This window comes from Cajanus cajan, chromosome 2 (assembly GCF_000230855.2).
Source record: "Cajanus cajan strain Asha chromosome 2, NIPB_CcT2T_4, whole genome shotgun sequence".
In the NCBI taxonomy this organism is placed as follows: Eukaryota; Viridiplantae; Streptophyta; class Magnoliopsida; order Fabales; family Fabaceae; genus Cajanus; species Cajanus cajan.
In genome coordinates, this window is record NC_138518.1 from 70,274,487 (window position 1) to 70,289,854 (window position 15,368).

Here is a 15,368-nt window from a genome sequence, read left to right on the forward strand (position 1 = left end):
GTAATCACATTTGTCGGATAATGAAATTTCTTGGATATGCGATAATATAATTGATTTAGAATTTATGTAAATTTGTCAAATTGATTTTTAGTGAATTTGAATAAAAAGTAATGTGATTTTTGTTTAGATGATAAAAAATGAGGTTGATTATTATATTAATTATTGTTTGGAAACTTGTTATCAAAGTTCAAAATTGATTTTGAATGCATAATTATAAGTTTTGATAGATAAAATTTTAGAATTGATTTATTTTATGAAAAAAAATATTAATAGTTGTTTTTAAATGATGTGAATTTTCATATCTTGAAATCAATTATGTTAATAGTCAAATATGTTATAATTGTGATTTCAGTCAGTTTTGAATGCAATAAAATTGATTTTAGATATCTTTGATTCTATATCAAATATATCTTTTGTATACTAAAATGATTTCATTATCGAATAACTGAAAATTAATATATTTATATTTATAAATAGTAAGAATTATTATATACGTCAAGTGAGGGGAGCAGTTTAGATTCTATAATTATAAATGACTAATAAGATTAAAAGATTTTTAAAGTCATATGATAGATTAAAAATATAGATACACAACTTTTAAATAATTAAACACATGAGAAAATTTAATTGAAAAGAAAAAGATGATTAATTTCAAAACTGTATATAAGTTAAGGGTATTTTTCAATCGGTTCAAATTATTAAAAAAAAATATTAATAATTAAATTATGCAGCTTTTTTCATTGAGTAAATTAGTTATAAGACTCTTGTATATATAAATTTCAATCAATCAATTTATGTGGAATTAAATTAACGAATAATTTACATGAAGGTTACAATATGATCAAAGGGCCCAGAGGAATGTCTTTGACAAAGGGCATAAGATCAAGTTAGTAAGAATTAAATCCCTTTTCCATAGTTCCGTGGAAAAGCTGAACAGCCAGAAAGGCGCCAACGCGAATCAAAGGACACAACTACTAATTCTTTTAAATATATTATAGGGACCACGTGACACATGCAAATATGAGTTGCCATGGTCCATCAAATAAATAAATACAAACTATATTTACACTTTGATCTTTCAATTACACTATTTAAACTCAACAATTATTTAAATATCATACACCATTCATTCTATTATTTGTTGATTAAAAATCCAATTCCTTAAATTAAAGCTAAATACGTGTTTAGATTAGCATAGATGATCCAAAATTACATTATAGTATCGATCAATATAATCTGGTAAACGTTCACATATTCTAAAGAATTGATTGAGTTCAAAATTGATTGCAAGTGTATTTAGAACTGATAGATAAGTGTTCTTGACTCCAATAAAGTGATACAGGACGTTCTTATGTATTTCTCTTGAGTTTGACTAAAAAAATTGATAAAAGACTTTTCATACTCTTTCGATTAATGACAAAACTCACCTGAAACTTATTTTTGTAATTGATTTATATTTTATTAGACTTGATTGAGTTTATTGATATTTCTTATTTATTACTTGTTAAAATGTGATAATTATTTTTGTATTTCTAAGTACTTTTAGTACTTAAGTATTAATAAATTTCTTTTACTAAAAAAAAAAAAGTGTATTTAGAACTATGTAACAAGTATAAGCGTAAAAATGAAATTTATAAAAGTAATCAGGTATTAAAAAAAATTGAATGAAGAAAGATCTTTTTGTGTGAAGAACTTTTTTAAGGCAAGTTAAATGAATATTACGTGTAGCAAGCACCCCGTTTGGATTTCCGTTACTGCTCTCTCTCTCTCTCTCTTCTCTTGTGTCTGAATCCCAAATTATTTGGCAATCGCCGGCCACAAAATAAAAGCCGCAACCCAACACAAGAGCAACAATAATAAATAAATAAATCGTAAATTGTTTTAGAAAACATTTGAATATTTGTTAGAAAACGATAACAACAAACAATAATAATAGTTATTAGATTAAATTTGCTTCTCTTTCTTTCTTTATCGATAGAAGAAGAAGATCGAACGAAGGCTCCTCGAACCATTCATTATCCGATTCCATGGTGGCGAGAGGCGTGCCGGCGATGGCGGCGGCGGCCGTGGCCGCCCTTGACTTAACGGAATCCTCCAACTGGTGGCGGGACATCAACCACTCTCCGCTTTGGCAGGATCGCATCTTCCACCTCCTCGCCATCCTCTACGGAGTCGTCGCCGCCGTCGCTCTGGTAGCTTCAGATTTCAAGTTCCGTTAGGGTTTCCTATTTCTTTTATTTAATTATTTTAATTATAATCTTAGGTTCAATTAGTGCGGATACAATTGAGAGTGCCGGAATATGGTTGGACCACGCAGAAGGTCTTTCACTTTCTCAATTTCTTGGTTAATGGGGGTTTGTATCATTCTAATCCTTTTTTATTTTTTTTTTAATTTTTTTATAATGGAAAAATAATTATGAATCTCTTTGTATTTGTTTGATGATTGACGTTTTTTAATGCTCTTGCTTTCTGGTTTTGCAGTTCGGTGTTTTGTTTTCGTCTTCCGTCGTGATGTGCAGAAGTTACAGCCAGATGTAGGAATGACTTATTTAATTTTTTTTTTTTTTTTTTTTACAATTTCATCATACATGAAGTTATATGATGGCATGGCTAATGCTCAGCTTCGTGTGTGTAGATTGTCCAACATATCTTACTTGACATGCCTAGTCTTGCTTTCTTCACAACTTATGCGCTGTTGGTGCTGTTCTGGGCTGAGATTTATTACCAGGCAAGTTGAATTTTTGCTTCATGTACTGTTTTTCTTTTTGAATTAGCGTGGTCTTGGTGGCCTGATTATGACTTTGATTTTACTTGTTTTGCAGGCACGTGCTGTATCCACCGATGGTCTCAGACCGAGCTTCTATACGATTAATGCTGTGGTTTATGTTATTCAGGTGAAAATCTTTCTCATGATTTCACTTGTTGTTACCAATCACCCCAGTATGTTCAACTTCTGTTTGAGGCCATGGATGTTGCATGCGGACTATTTCCATCTTCAATTTGCATTTCTTGGCTTATGTAGAAACTACAATTGACAATGTGTCACTCAATACGGTAAAGAAGCTTTTAAGGTACAGCTACAGCTGTGTAAGATGGGTCCCTCCTCGTCCAATGCTTTATAGAAATAGTCCTTCGCATAAGAATTGTGGCTGTATCTATTTCTGAGAGGAGCTCCTAGATCAACAGCAGTTATTTCTTTGTCAGATCTGATGCCAAGTTAAACCCATCCTTCAGTCCCCAACTTTTTCCCCAGCAGAAAACTGTTTAATGCTTAGGCTTGTGTTTAATCTCACTATCAGATCTGTTTTATGAACAGTTATCAAGCGGAAATGGGGGATTGTGCTGGAGGTTATAAAAGATTATGGCAGTTTTTAATTGTCATGATTGAAGAAATCAATCCTTCTGAATTCTGATTCAATCTAGAAGGTTGCCACCGGAAAGAAACTTCTCTATAGCAGATTCACTGGCAATACTGGTGGGTACAATGGCTAGGCTGGTGAGCATGACTCTCTGGGTTCTAGACTAAGATCGGCTTTGGCCATCGTGTACAACCAGCAGTGACCACCACTTATGGGTCTCTTTCCATCTGATCCATGTGGGTATAGGACATCAGGGGCTTCTCTGTTGAAGTTCCAATCTCTATAATGTTCTAAAACAGGTCAGATCACCCTGAACTGACTTGTTTTGACCTCACAAGTCACAACGCAATTGTTGGGTCGATTAACCTGCTCCTTCTGGTGCAAACTATTAAAAAAAATCCCCCACCCCTGCAAAAAAAATAAGGACAGGGTGGAGCCACCTAATAAGTGAAACCATCTAGACAGCTTAGGTTCTTGGCATTGGTTTTGTTGATTCTTAACTGCCTAACATTCACTAGAATACAGCATTGGGAATTTTGTAGCTGCCTAGTAATTTTCCTTTGAGGTTACTAGGCACCTTGCAGTTACAATCATGCTTAAAGTATTTCCCTGTTAAATCAACCTAGCTTGAATCCTATGTGATACCCCCTCAGTCTCTCCATCACTTTGTAAGATTGACCTATGATACATAGAACGTTTAACTTGTGAATGTTATGATCCAAATCCACAATGTTGGTATCAAAAACATGACTGCCACTGTATTGAACATGCATTCCATATGCTCTATTTTATGTCGTGTGAATTAAAATCCCCTTGGCTCAAAGCTTTTCTCCAGAAATCAATTTTAGTTTTTTCTTTACTAATCAACTAAAAGTCTAAAACTATTATCATTTTCCAACAAAAAAAAGAAGAGTTTTGAGACTCTAACTCTTGGATGTGTACAGTATGTACGTTGTGCAATACCAAGGTAAATTGGTTTGGAATTGAAGTCTACCATTGGTGTAAGCCTCCCGATGTAGGAAAATTATTGCTTCACCTCCATGAATTCACGTACTAATTGATGCTCCAACTTTTTTTTTATCATTTATTGCCCAATATATGTGATAGTGGCTCTTTTCTAATCTAGAACCCTGAGGAATTATTGTGGGGCTCATAGTTATTATTCGCCTATAGATTGGTATTGGTGTGGAGCAACAGTTGACCACTATGATCAACTGTCCTGGGTCATTTTCACAAATTGCTGTCTGTGATATAGCTCCGCTAAAATGATGATGGGTTTTGAAAAAACCAATTTTTCCCCAGATTCAATGTTGTTTGGGGGCTTTTCTTAATTTTTACACAGTGAAACCTAAAAGAAAAAACCATATTCCTCATCCCCTATCCAGCCAAACATACAGCCTCCTCTCTTTCTCTTCTCTGCAGACCCATCTCTTGTCTGGCTGTTTTCCAGCAACTGAGATGGTGTAGCCTTCTCTTCTCCAGCCATTCAGTCTTTGATATTTTCTCTATTACCTTTTCCTTCACTTTTATTGTGAAGAAGCAGGGGAAGTCATGATTTTAATGGCAACAATTACACCTGACTGACTGTTATTTGCACTTGTCTGTGTTGGAACTGAGTCACCAGAGGCCACCACATTTCCAGAAGCACCTGCATCTTCCTAGTCCCTATAGATTCCACACCCCCGCCCCCCACCCACACCAAAATGCTGCTCTTAACCATTAGTCACCCATACTTTCACCAGCCCTTCACTTGATGCCTGTTGACAACTCCTTGCTGTCCACTGAAAACTTCAAACGGTTGCAACTAGAGGCTTCCCTAGCCTTGAAATGTGTTCTATAGCAAAGTCTGTTAGTTTTTTTTTTCATAGATGGGCAAAATACAGAGAAATTACCGCTCTGATATCAAGTTATATAGTCATAGAATCATGGTTAGAGAAGAAGGAAAAGAGAAAGACAGATTAATAGTAATAAACTGATTGACAGATATAATGTGTTCCAATACCTTAGTCTAGTAGTCTTGTTTATACTAATAATAGTCAAGTCATGTACTAGTAGCACTAGTACAAGCCCAAGTCTACCGACAATATGGCTAACAACCTAATAAAGTAAATAATCAGGAAATATGTTCTAAGATAATATAAAATATTTTCTAACAAAATAGATAAGAAAATATTTAGTGTCTTCAACTATAGTTGTCTTTAAGTAGGAATCTGCTGTACATCTCAGTTCAGCTATCAATAATATTTTTTCAGATCTCTCAATCTCTGTCATGCCATTCTAACAGTAAACTTGTTTACATGTGTTTCAGATTACTTTATGGTTGATATTATGGTGGAAACCTATCAGCGTGCTAGTCATCCTATCTAAGATGTTCTTTGCAGGTTTATATGTTTGAGACTCCTTTTTCTTTTTATGAGAGGTTAACTATCAGATTTTATTGATCCTGACTTTTATTATGTTTTGCTGTGCATATATGTAGGGGTCTCTTTGTTTGCAGCCCTTGGCTTTCTTCTATACGGTGGGAGGTGATTATCGGTTTCAATTTTCAACTGCATCTGTTGTAATTTGGATTATGAGATGAAATTAGTGCATCCGGGTTTAAGAATAACACTAAGTTTGGAATTCTGCCTTGTCTGAACTCAGAAGAGAAAAAATAAGATAAAAAATTTAATGGTGCCAATGGGGTTCTTCAAATATATGCCACCTTTCTGAACTGATAAAATTCAAATAGTTTAAATATATGGGTGCCTTACACATATATTTTGTTGTTTCGTTTTTGTCTGTATTCAGACCCTTTTTTCTATGAAACTTGTATTGTCCCAATGCTCAATAGCCAGCTAAAATGTAACATCATAAGCTGATGTTAGGGTGAAGGTGGAGTTGTAAATCACTTCATTGGATATGTAAATAGTTCATTGTAATTGTTTAGCCTACTCCTATATTATATATTAGCATACACAACATGAAGAGTAAGACTCTCATACTCCCTATTCTCTCAATTAAACATTCTCTATATTCTCTCTCTTCTCTCCTTTGGATATGCATTTCACATACTACCATGCAATTAGCCAAAAGAATGTCTCTCCCAACCATTTTAAACTACCATATTTTTATCTTTATCTATATACTTGATATTTTTTTAACCATTTTAAGTCATTGTGTGTATCTTTTTGGTATCCTATCATTTCCTTATCCATTTTATGTATTTCTATTTTGTCTGTGATATGACAGACTATTCTTGATGCTGCAACGCTTTCCAGTTGAATCCAAAGGTCGACGTAAGAAGCTGCAAGAGGTCTGTATTCTGTTTTACAGTGAAATTTTTTAATACTTATCTGGTCTTCTCCTCATTCCCCTTCCTTTTACCCAGAGTTAATCTACCTGATCTTACTAATGCAGGTTGGCTATGTGACTACCATATGCTTTTCATGTTTCCTTATCAGATGTGTTATGGTTAGTCTCTTTTTCTCAAAACACCCCGATGATTCCTGTTGAATGGTTCTTCAATTAAGTTTGGTCATTTTATTCTGTCAGATGTGCTTTAATGCGTTTGATAAAGCCGCTGATCTTGATGTCCTGGACCATCCCATTCTGAATTTTATATATTACCTGGTGAGTTTGTTTGTATTTCTTCGTTGTGGTACTTTCTTGCCATATTCCCCACTGTTGCTCATTGTTGTGCTGTTCAAGTTATATCATTTAAATTTTAGGTCTATTTAGGGTTTGTATAGTTAATTTGGTTTGAGATTAGTGTTAAAAGCTCCTACGTATTCCCTGCCTGAATATTGTTTGACTCTGTTAAATTCTGTGCGTTAGTTTTATGAACCTACATAAGTTTATCTTTTATTTTTGGCTCATCATTTGAGTTTAGTCTTCATTTTTAGTAAGACTACTTTTACTTGAAACAGTAGAAGTAAGGGAATTGATAAATTGGATTATAAGTTTCAAATCCTCCAATTCATATTGTGGGGATATATCTTGAGCAACTTTTCAACCTCTAGTGGAAATTTTTCTCACGGGAGAAAGGCTATTTAATTTTCTGATTTCAATTTAAAAGGAACTGAACTGCTGTTTTAGATACTAATAATTGCAATATTCCCCACATTGTTATTGGAAAGGAAAAATGAAATAAGTTTTTCTATAAGTTAATTTGTAGGAGCTTTCTTTTATTAACTTTTCCAAAATTTTATTTTAAACTTATGTATAAGTTAATTTTAGCTATAGAAAAACTTATTTCATTGTTCTCTCCTTGAAATACTTCCGGAAAAATTTACACAAACAAGCCTATATTTTGATCTAAAGGGTAAGTCATCAAAAAAGGTGGCTTGTTCTACTTTACCTAGGTCACTTCTCTTATCTTTTTTACATTTTTTGCTGCAGTTGGTGGAAATATTGCCTTCTACTTTGGTCCTTTTCATTTTGAGGAAGCTGCCACCCAAGCGTGGTATCACACAATATCACCCAATTCGCTGAAAAGCTTAGCATATGGAAAAAGTTTAGTCAGGATTTCCTTGGTGATTCTTTGCTTTCTTTGATGTTTCTCGCACCCCAAGGATAATTTCTAGTGGACAGAAAAGTCAGTCTTCCTTCTGTTGAGTCACAAAGCTGATATCATGGTTTTAAAGTTCTCCTAAAGTTTGTAGGTTTCGAAACGTGACATTTTATGGATTGTCAAACGTGTTGGGCTGTGTTATATAAGTGATATTTGCATTGTCTCTAAGAAAATGTGGTTGCTGTTTCAGTTTCAGCAATTCAACACGAGCAACCTTTTTTGGGAGAAAAGGACACTGATATATATACACATATATATTGTATAATAGAGTTTTTAAGCCCTGTAACTGCTACAAGTTGGTGAAATGTGTACTGTTTATTTTCAGTCACGTTCCTGCTAATTTATTGAATTCTTTTTTACATATCCCTACTTTCATTTCTTCTGTGACTTCGACATCGACTAAATTAAATTTCTATTTTAGCAGATCTATACTATTCAAGCTTTGAATTTCACACATGTATCTGGTTGTCCCTAAAAATATTAACCGCGACCAAGTGTAATGAAAATTTCCTTTTTGAAACGTTCACTTCCAGCCGTGTTTGAATACAATATCAACATAGCTCTTTACAAGCCGTGTTTTTGGTTATCCTTAAAGTTTATCGGTGGCAATGCACAACGAAATTTTCCTATGTTAATTGTTCCTTCGATAAACCATGATGAACACTCCACATCAGCAAGATTATCAACAAATCCAGAAAACAAAAGCATGCTTGCAATAACCTTACATGAACAAAGAATTCATACCTGGGGCATATTTAGTGGAATTCGATGTTGCCATTAATCAAGACCCTGGTTTTTGGGGTGGGCTTAATTGAGGATCTTGCTTGATGATGAGGACTCCGTTGTGGATTTGCTACTTTAGCCTATTGTTTCATCTGCAAGCAGTATAAGTATCAAATACCAGCCGGTCAGTATTTGATTGTTTGGTTTGACTTCGTTCACTAGAAGAATGGTAGGTTTGAATTATTGAAGAGAAAAAAAAAAAAAAAAGGGAACATCAAGAACAATTTCCGTGGATGCGTTTAAAAAATTGTTTCTCCTTTAAGTAAACGAGTATTATTTTAGGTTTTATTGTTTTGATATTTCTATAATATCAAATTTATTATTTTGATTCCTTAACTTTTAATTCTATAATTTTAGTCATTTAATTTTATAAAATTTACAATTTTAGTCTTTTACTATATCTGCATTTCTTAATTGTTAAAATTAAAACATTCATCATGATCTATCATTAAATAGATGATACGATAATTGATATTTGATAATATTTAGATTAAATTGTATCTTTAGTTCTCATTTTTATCCTATTTTCATTCATTTCACTATTTCTAGGCGATAAAAATGAGAATTAAGAGTTTAATTTTAGTTCAAATATTATTAAATAAGCTTAAATATGTTTTTATTCTTTCAAATTTAAGGTAAATTTGTTTTTAATTCCTCAAATCTAAAATTGATTTTTTTTAGTCCTTGTAATTTTTAAAAATTTTATTTTAATCTTTATACTTAAATTTTGTTAAGAAATCTGTCAAATGTTGTTGCATAAAATTTATATACTAGTATTCTTGATAGTGGAATCATCACATTAAATCTAATTGATGTTATATAATTATTTTAATATGTTACTTTTAAATATCTTATTAATAACATGAAGGATTAAAATAAGGGTTTTTAAAATTATAGGATTAAAAAAATAGTTTTAAATTTGTGAGACTATAAATAAATTTACCTTAACTTTAAAAAATTTAAAATTTATTTAAGTCTATTAAATATTAATTTTTATCTTATTTACTTAATGTTAGATCATGATTAACATTACAATTTTAATGATCAATAAATAAACATTCAATAAAAGACTAAAATTACAAAATTAATAATAAAAATATTAAAATTATGAATTTAATATTATAAGAGCACTAAATTTTAGTCATTATTTTATTTTGATTTCTAAAAGAGTATCGCATTATTGAAATTGAAAGTTAAAAAAACACGAGAACATCAAGAACGAAGTTGCTTTTTATAATGTTTCTCCTGTCATTCTGATTTCTAGACGTGTAATGCGTTGCGACATTAGTTCTTAAAATCAAACCTTTTAAGATTTCTAATTATTTTATCTAAATCCTTAAAATTAATTATTTATTCTGATTTTACTTTTAAATATATGTTAATATTATTATTTAAATATTAACACGTTGTTAGTTCAACTAGTATTAGATTTGATTCTCTTAAAAAAAAAAATTTGATTTTGAGTTTTGTGTATGAAAAAAATATAATTAAAAAGGAAGATCCTACTAAAAATTGTCAACCAGATTTTTTGATAATCATTAGCAAAAACAAGTGAATACTTGTATAGATAATATGATTACCAGAAAAAATATTATTACTTAAATCACATTTTTCTTAATTTTTAACTAATTGATTGGCATACTGTATCTTTTTTAGAAATTTATTTGTTTTTTTTTTCATTTTATTTTAAAGACTAATTTGGTATAACTATATAATTTTTTTCAAAAACTAAATACTAGTTTATATGTATGAGTACCATGTAACCAGAGGGTTGGAGTCTAGAGTTGAGATCACCCAAAGATAATGATTCATGTTTCGTGGTGAGGTGTTCATATAAAATGGTTATATTATAGCTTAGCTTTATTTTAGTATCCATAGTATCCACAAAAATGGGGTGAGAAGTGTGGAGTTAAAATTATTTCATTTGTTTGGCGCAATAAATTAAAAATTAAAAATTAGCATAACCCATCTAAAAGAAAACAACTCATTTATTAATTACACTACAAATTTGGATTGTTTATATACAAAAAAGTAAGCTAAAATTGAAAGTGATATCTGTAACAACTCATTATGACTGTTATGCTTCGTTGAATTATTAATTAGCAGTAAAAAAATATATATTTTTCAAAATCATTCATAAATATCTAGATATGTATAATATAACATGTATATACGTGTAAAAATAACTACATAAATATAAATAATACAATTATAATCATCTAGCAAGAGTTAAATATATGATCTAAGTGCCGATCAAGTACAAATTATACAAATCATCCAAAAATAATCATTAACTACATCATTAACGGTGTGGCCCCACAATCGCTCCAAGAGCTTGCTCCTGATAATCCTATGTTACTCCCATAAAAAATCATGATTATTGTAGTCCACACCACATGGAAAATATGCAAAGATAAGTTAAATTTCAAAAAGAAAGCAAGTATAGGAATAAAACATCTATACTCAACATCACCATGCTAACCAAGCAAACACACCACAGGATTCACATCCCATAACAATTGTCATGTTTAAAAGCTAAAACACCCAAGTAATCAAACACTCATCACAATCATATAACACAACAATATACTTATCCAATGCATATGAACAACAACAACTCACACCACATTATATGCACACTCAACAACTAATGCATTATCATACATGCACCTACGAAGATCTCCCAATGCACTTGAGCAATATGTGGCTTAACACTACTGAACCAATCTGATCATTTTCATGCCTCATGCACCCATTAGATCAACAACGAAATTGGGATACCAATCCCTACCTCTAATTCCTACCTTTGATTTCTTGAGTGTGGCTACTTACATTAAGAAAATTTGTTTCTACCATCAAGACTAGTATAGTTAGGTATAGACATACCACAACCTTGACATGCATTACCAAGTTACATATGAAATTAGTCCACTAATTATCTATAAGAAATCACACAACCTTTTCGATAATCAGTTAAGGGTGGTAACTCTCAGTTTTATACTTTACTCTACATTGATTAAGAACCTAGAGAGACTCAATAAAATCCACTCCAAGAGTTTTACACCTACTCAATGAGGGTTTTTAACAATTGGCTTCCTAGAATTTCAAAACGAAATTTTCTATATGAGATCCTCAACTTTCAAACAACCCCCTCTCCTCTACATTATCCTCAACATCAATGTCTCAACATACATAATATATATACATTATCCTAAGTCAATGCATATAAAGATCAAATTACACCAATCAAATTAGCATGCTAATGGACTTATGTAATAATAGCATACTAATGCCTATTCAATACTCCAACCATGTAATTTATAGTGGAGAGATAATTAAAAGTTACGATATCACAATATATATCTTGTATCAAGAACTCTTTATTTCAAAAGAATTACACGATAAAAAAAAAAAAGACAATCTTTAAAGGAAGTTAATATTCCCACAAATTCCTTCCTATCGGGAATAAGTTGAAATGAACAAACTTAAAACCTGTGTATCTTGTTCATTTTCAACCTGGTCTTATCCATAATTGTGCGAAATAAATAAATATTTAATGTTTTAAAAATATTAAAAAAAAAAGTATTCAATACATACCATGCAAAAACAAAAGATAATTAGTTAGAAAATATTGCAGGTAGTTTTGAAACTATTCATTAGTATTGCGAGTTGCAACAATGCAACTTTCAGATCTACATACGAATAATAAATACCCGGTGCATGACTGATTCTTTATAAGATAAAGCTCCAACTTAATAAGTTCTTCATAAGAAAAAGGAATCCAAGCACCACACAATGAAGGTGGCCTAATGTAGACTACTATAATAATATAATTTAATTTGATACACTAATAATGTAATGTAAAAGTATTTTTACCCTATCATTCAATAATAAACTATTTTGTATTATAAGATTATCAAGTATATAATATAATAATTATTTTAAAAGTCATATTTTAGGTGATATGATATATAATTATTTGACAGTATAAATTTTTTTTACATTAATCATATATAAAAATTAAATTATAAACTCAACTACAAAGTAGAACGTTATTATAAAAAAAATTGCAAGTACTTTTTTTTATTTATACCATTAATAGATTGTAATTGGTTGCTAGTTCCGGTTGAACAGTCTAATGTTTCAATCAACATGGTTAAAAGAGACACCCCGGGTATTGGAGTTCAATCAAAACAACAAAATTGACACAAAAATTGAGGATATTGGAACCTTAACTATATAACTCCCCACTTTCTTGTTAGGAAAACTTCAAATTGACCCCTCTAATCAGATAACAGGGAATTAAGCTTCTCTTCCTCACAAAGGCTATAAATTGTTGAAAATTAGAAGAGTGGGGACAAAAATACCTTAACCAAGTATTAATGAGATAGAAACAAACATCAAAGAATTCAATAGAGATACGAAAAGGTGAAGAAACAAGAATTTCTATGTTGAAAAAGAACACCAATAATCAAACAATTGGGGGCATGGGTCAGCACTACAAGTCCAAAAATATCCACAACTTGTTATGAGGCTTGCTTAATTGTAGACAACTCTAATAGTATATACAAGTTTTTAAGTTATAACTTTTGTCAATATTATATGAAAACAAAAAGATAACAAAACTAATGTAGAAAAAAGCATTCAAAAAAAAAAAAAAAAAAACTTTGGTGAAAACAAATTCTTAACGTTTATTTTTTAATGTTATCTACAAAGAAGTGCTAAAGGATTATAAACAACATTTATGATTAAAACAACCATTTCCTCAAACATTTTTGTCATTAAGATATTCAAGAAAAGTAAAGGATTGTTCGGTAGATTAGAAATATTAAAATTTAATTTTGATTTATTATCAATATAATTTTTTATAATATTTAAATATAGGTTTAATTAGGTTTTTAGTCTCTATAAAATTATAATTTTGATTTTGGTTGTTATAATTTTTTGTCTTTTATCTTTTAAAATTTGTAAACATAATTTTTAATCCTTGTAAAATATTTTTTGTCCTTGTAAGATGAGCACATTTTGCTTTTGAATATTATAAATATTTTTTTTTATATTTTCATTCACCTAAAATCTAAAATAATTATTTTTGGTCCCTAAAGATGATTTTAAGATAGATAAAAAATATTTATTTAAAAGACTTATAAATATTTTTAGGTTTATCACATACTAACATGATATTACTAATAATTATGGATAACATCTTATATAACCATTTAATTTTTTAATAAACAAATAAACAGTTAAAAATAATTACATAATAATAGAAACTAAAAACATTGATTCTAAATTTTGTAAGGATGAAAAACAAAAAAAAATTACAGAGATAAAAAATTATAACTTACTCATTTTATAAGAATTAAAAATATATTTAAAGTTTAAATATTTCAATAAAAGTGCTAAAAGGTGTCTTTTAAAATTTAATTTATTTTAGCGTAAGTAAGCACTAGTTTTGGAACCCAAACGAGTGCTTGTGCTGCATAATATTTCCCTTTCTTCTTTAATCTTCATTTATTGTAGTTAGCTATGAAGAGAAAATGAGACATCTAAAAATTGGTCCAATACTGGCTTGCTGGAACGAGGGAATATACTACTTTCAATGTTTGTTTAAATATAATTTTCGTTCTTTAAATTTAGAGTATGTATTATTTTAATTTTTCACATTTAAAATTTATATTTTTAATCTTCAAAATATTAAAAATTATTATTTTAGTTTCTTTCAATTTATCGGTAATAGTTGTGATATTAATGGCTAAAATAACATCTTTTAAAATTTTAGAGACTGAAAAATTAAATTTGAAAGATTAAAATAATATATATATATATATATATATATATATATATATATTAGAGACTTAAAATTATAAATTTTAAATTTAGAGAAAAAAATTCAAATTTAGAGGAATAAAAGTATAATTAAATCAACTTATTAAAATTATAATTAAACAAACTTTTTAATTACGTAGGATTTTCACGAAGTGACACTACCTCTTACTAATAGTATTTCAATAAGACAAAGTGGTTAAAACAAAGTTTGATACTTTGATTTCATATTTTTCCAAAGGAGACTTTAGGTGTTATAATAACCTTCGGGTCTTTAAATTTATATACCCAATATAATTATAAGTATTCAATTCTTCTAAAATCCAATAACTTAATTGCTACTTTATTAATCAGGTAGTTGTGATTATAATTCATTAAAACATGAAGGAGTTTATGTGTAATGATTCATCATAACTATTATACTACATGAAATTATTATAATTAGTAACGAAATTAAATAACTACTTATAAAAGAAATAAGTATATATATATATATATAAAATAACTATAAAGTAAAATATCTTAATTAATATAGTTAAGTTATATAAGTTTATATACATTAATTCTAAAATAAATGATATATCATAATGTTATTCGAACAAAACTATATAAATTATCATGATAATATTGACACTCATCTGGTGTATTGTATAAATTAAAATTTAAGTTTTGTTGATAAAAAGGTCTTTTTTAGTTTTTATGAATAAAATAAATAAAAAAAATCAAAATTTTAAAGTCTGAAATATTGTTTAAATCTAAATTCAAAATAAATCCTAAATTTTAGTATAATTAGTCTATTAAAATTAGGAGTTTAATTAAAAACATTTAAAACAAATGAAATTAAAAGA

The 15,368-nt window shown here is 29.6% G+C and overlaps 1 protein-coding gene and 1 long non-coding RNA gene across 2 annotated transcripts; one reads left to right on the top strand and one right to left on the bottom strand.

Annotated features, from left to right (window-relative positions):
- Positions 1–1,844: 1,844 nt before the first annotated feature.
- On the bottom strand, positions 1,845–8,807 carry LOC109804844 (uncharacterized). The gene is made up of 2 exons (XR_014431750.1): positions 8,656–8,807; positions 1,845–5,456 (listed from the first exon to the last, which is right to left on the bottom strand). It is a non-coding gene; the product is annotated as an uncharacterized LOC109804844 (long non-coding RNA).
- LOC109804843 (protein TOM THREE HOMOLOG 1) lies at positions 2,028–8,239 on the top strand. Its single transcript, XM_020366724.3, has 11 exons — positions 2,028–2,192; positions 2,264–2,354; positions 2,482–2,534; positions 2,636–2,728; positions 2,823–2,894; positions 5,668–5,740; positions 5,839–5,884; positions 6,591–6,654; positions 6,759–6,812; positions 6,894–6,971; positions 7,740–8,239. Exons 1-11 carry the CDS (start codon positions 2,028–2,030, stop codon positions 7,830–7,832), a joined length of 882 nt encoding a protein of 293 aa, XP_020222313.1. The 3' UTR covers positions 7,833–8,239.
- Positions 8,808–15,368: the final 6,561 nt, after the last annotated feature.

Excerpts from the sequence above, each read along its gene's own strand:
- LOC109804843 (XM_020366724.3), top strand. The coding sequence starts at position 2,028 with ATGGTGGCGAGAGGCGTGCCGGCGATGGCGGCGGCGGCCGTGGCCGCC. Across the intron at positions 2,535-2,635 it reads TGCAGAAGTTACAGCCAGAT|ATTGTCCAACATATCTTACT; the intron begins GTAGGAATGACT and ends TCGTGTGTGTAG. Across the intron at positions 6,655-6,758 it reads GACGTAAGAAGCTGCAAGAG|GTTGGCTATGTGACTACCAT; the intron begins GTCTGTATTCTG and ends TTACTAATGCAG.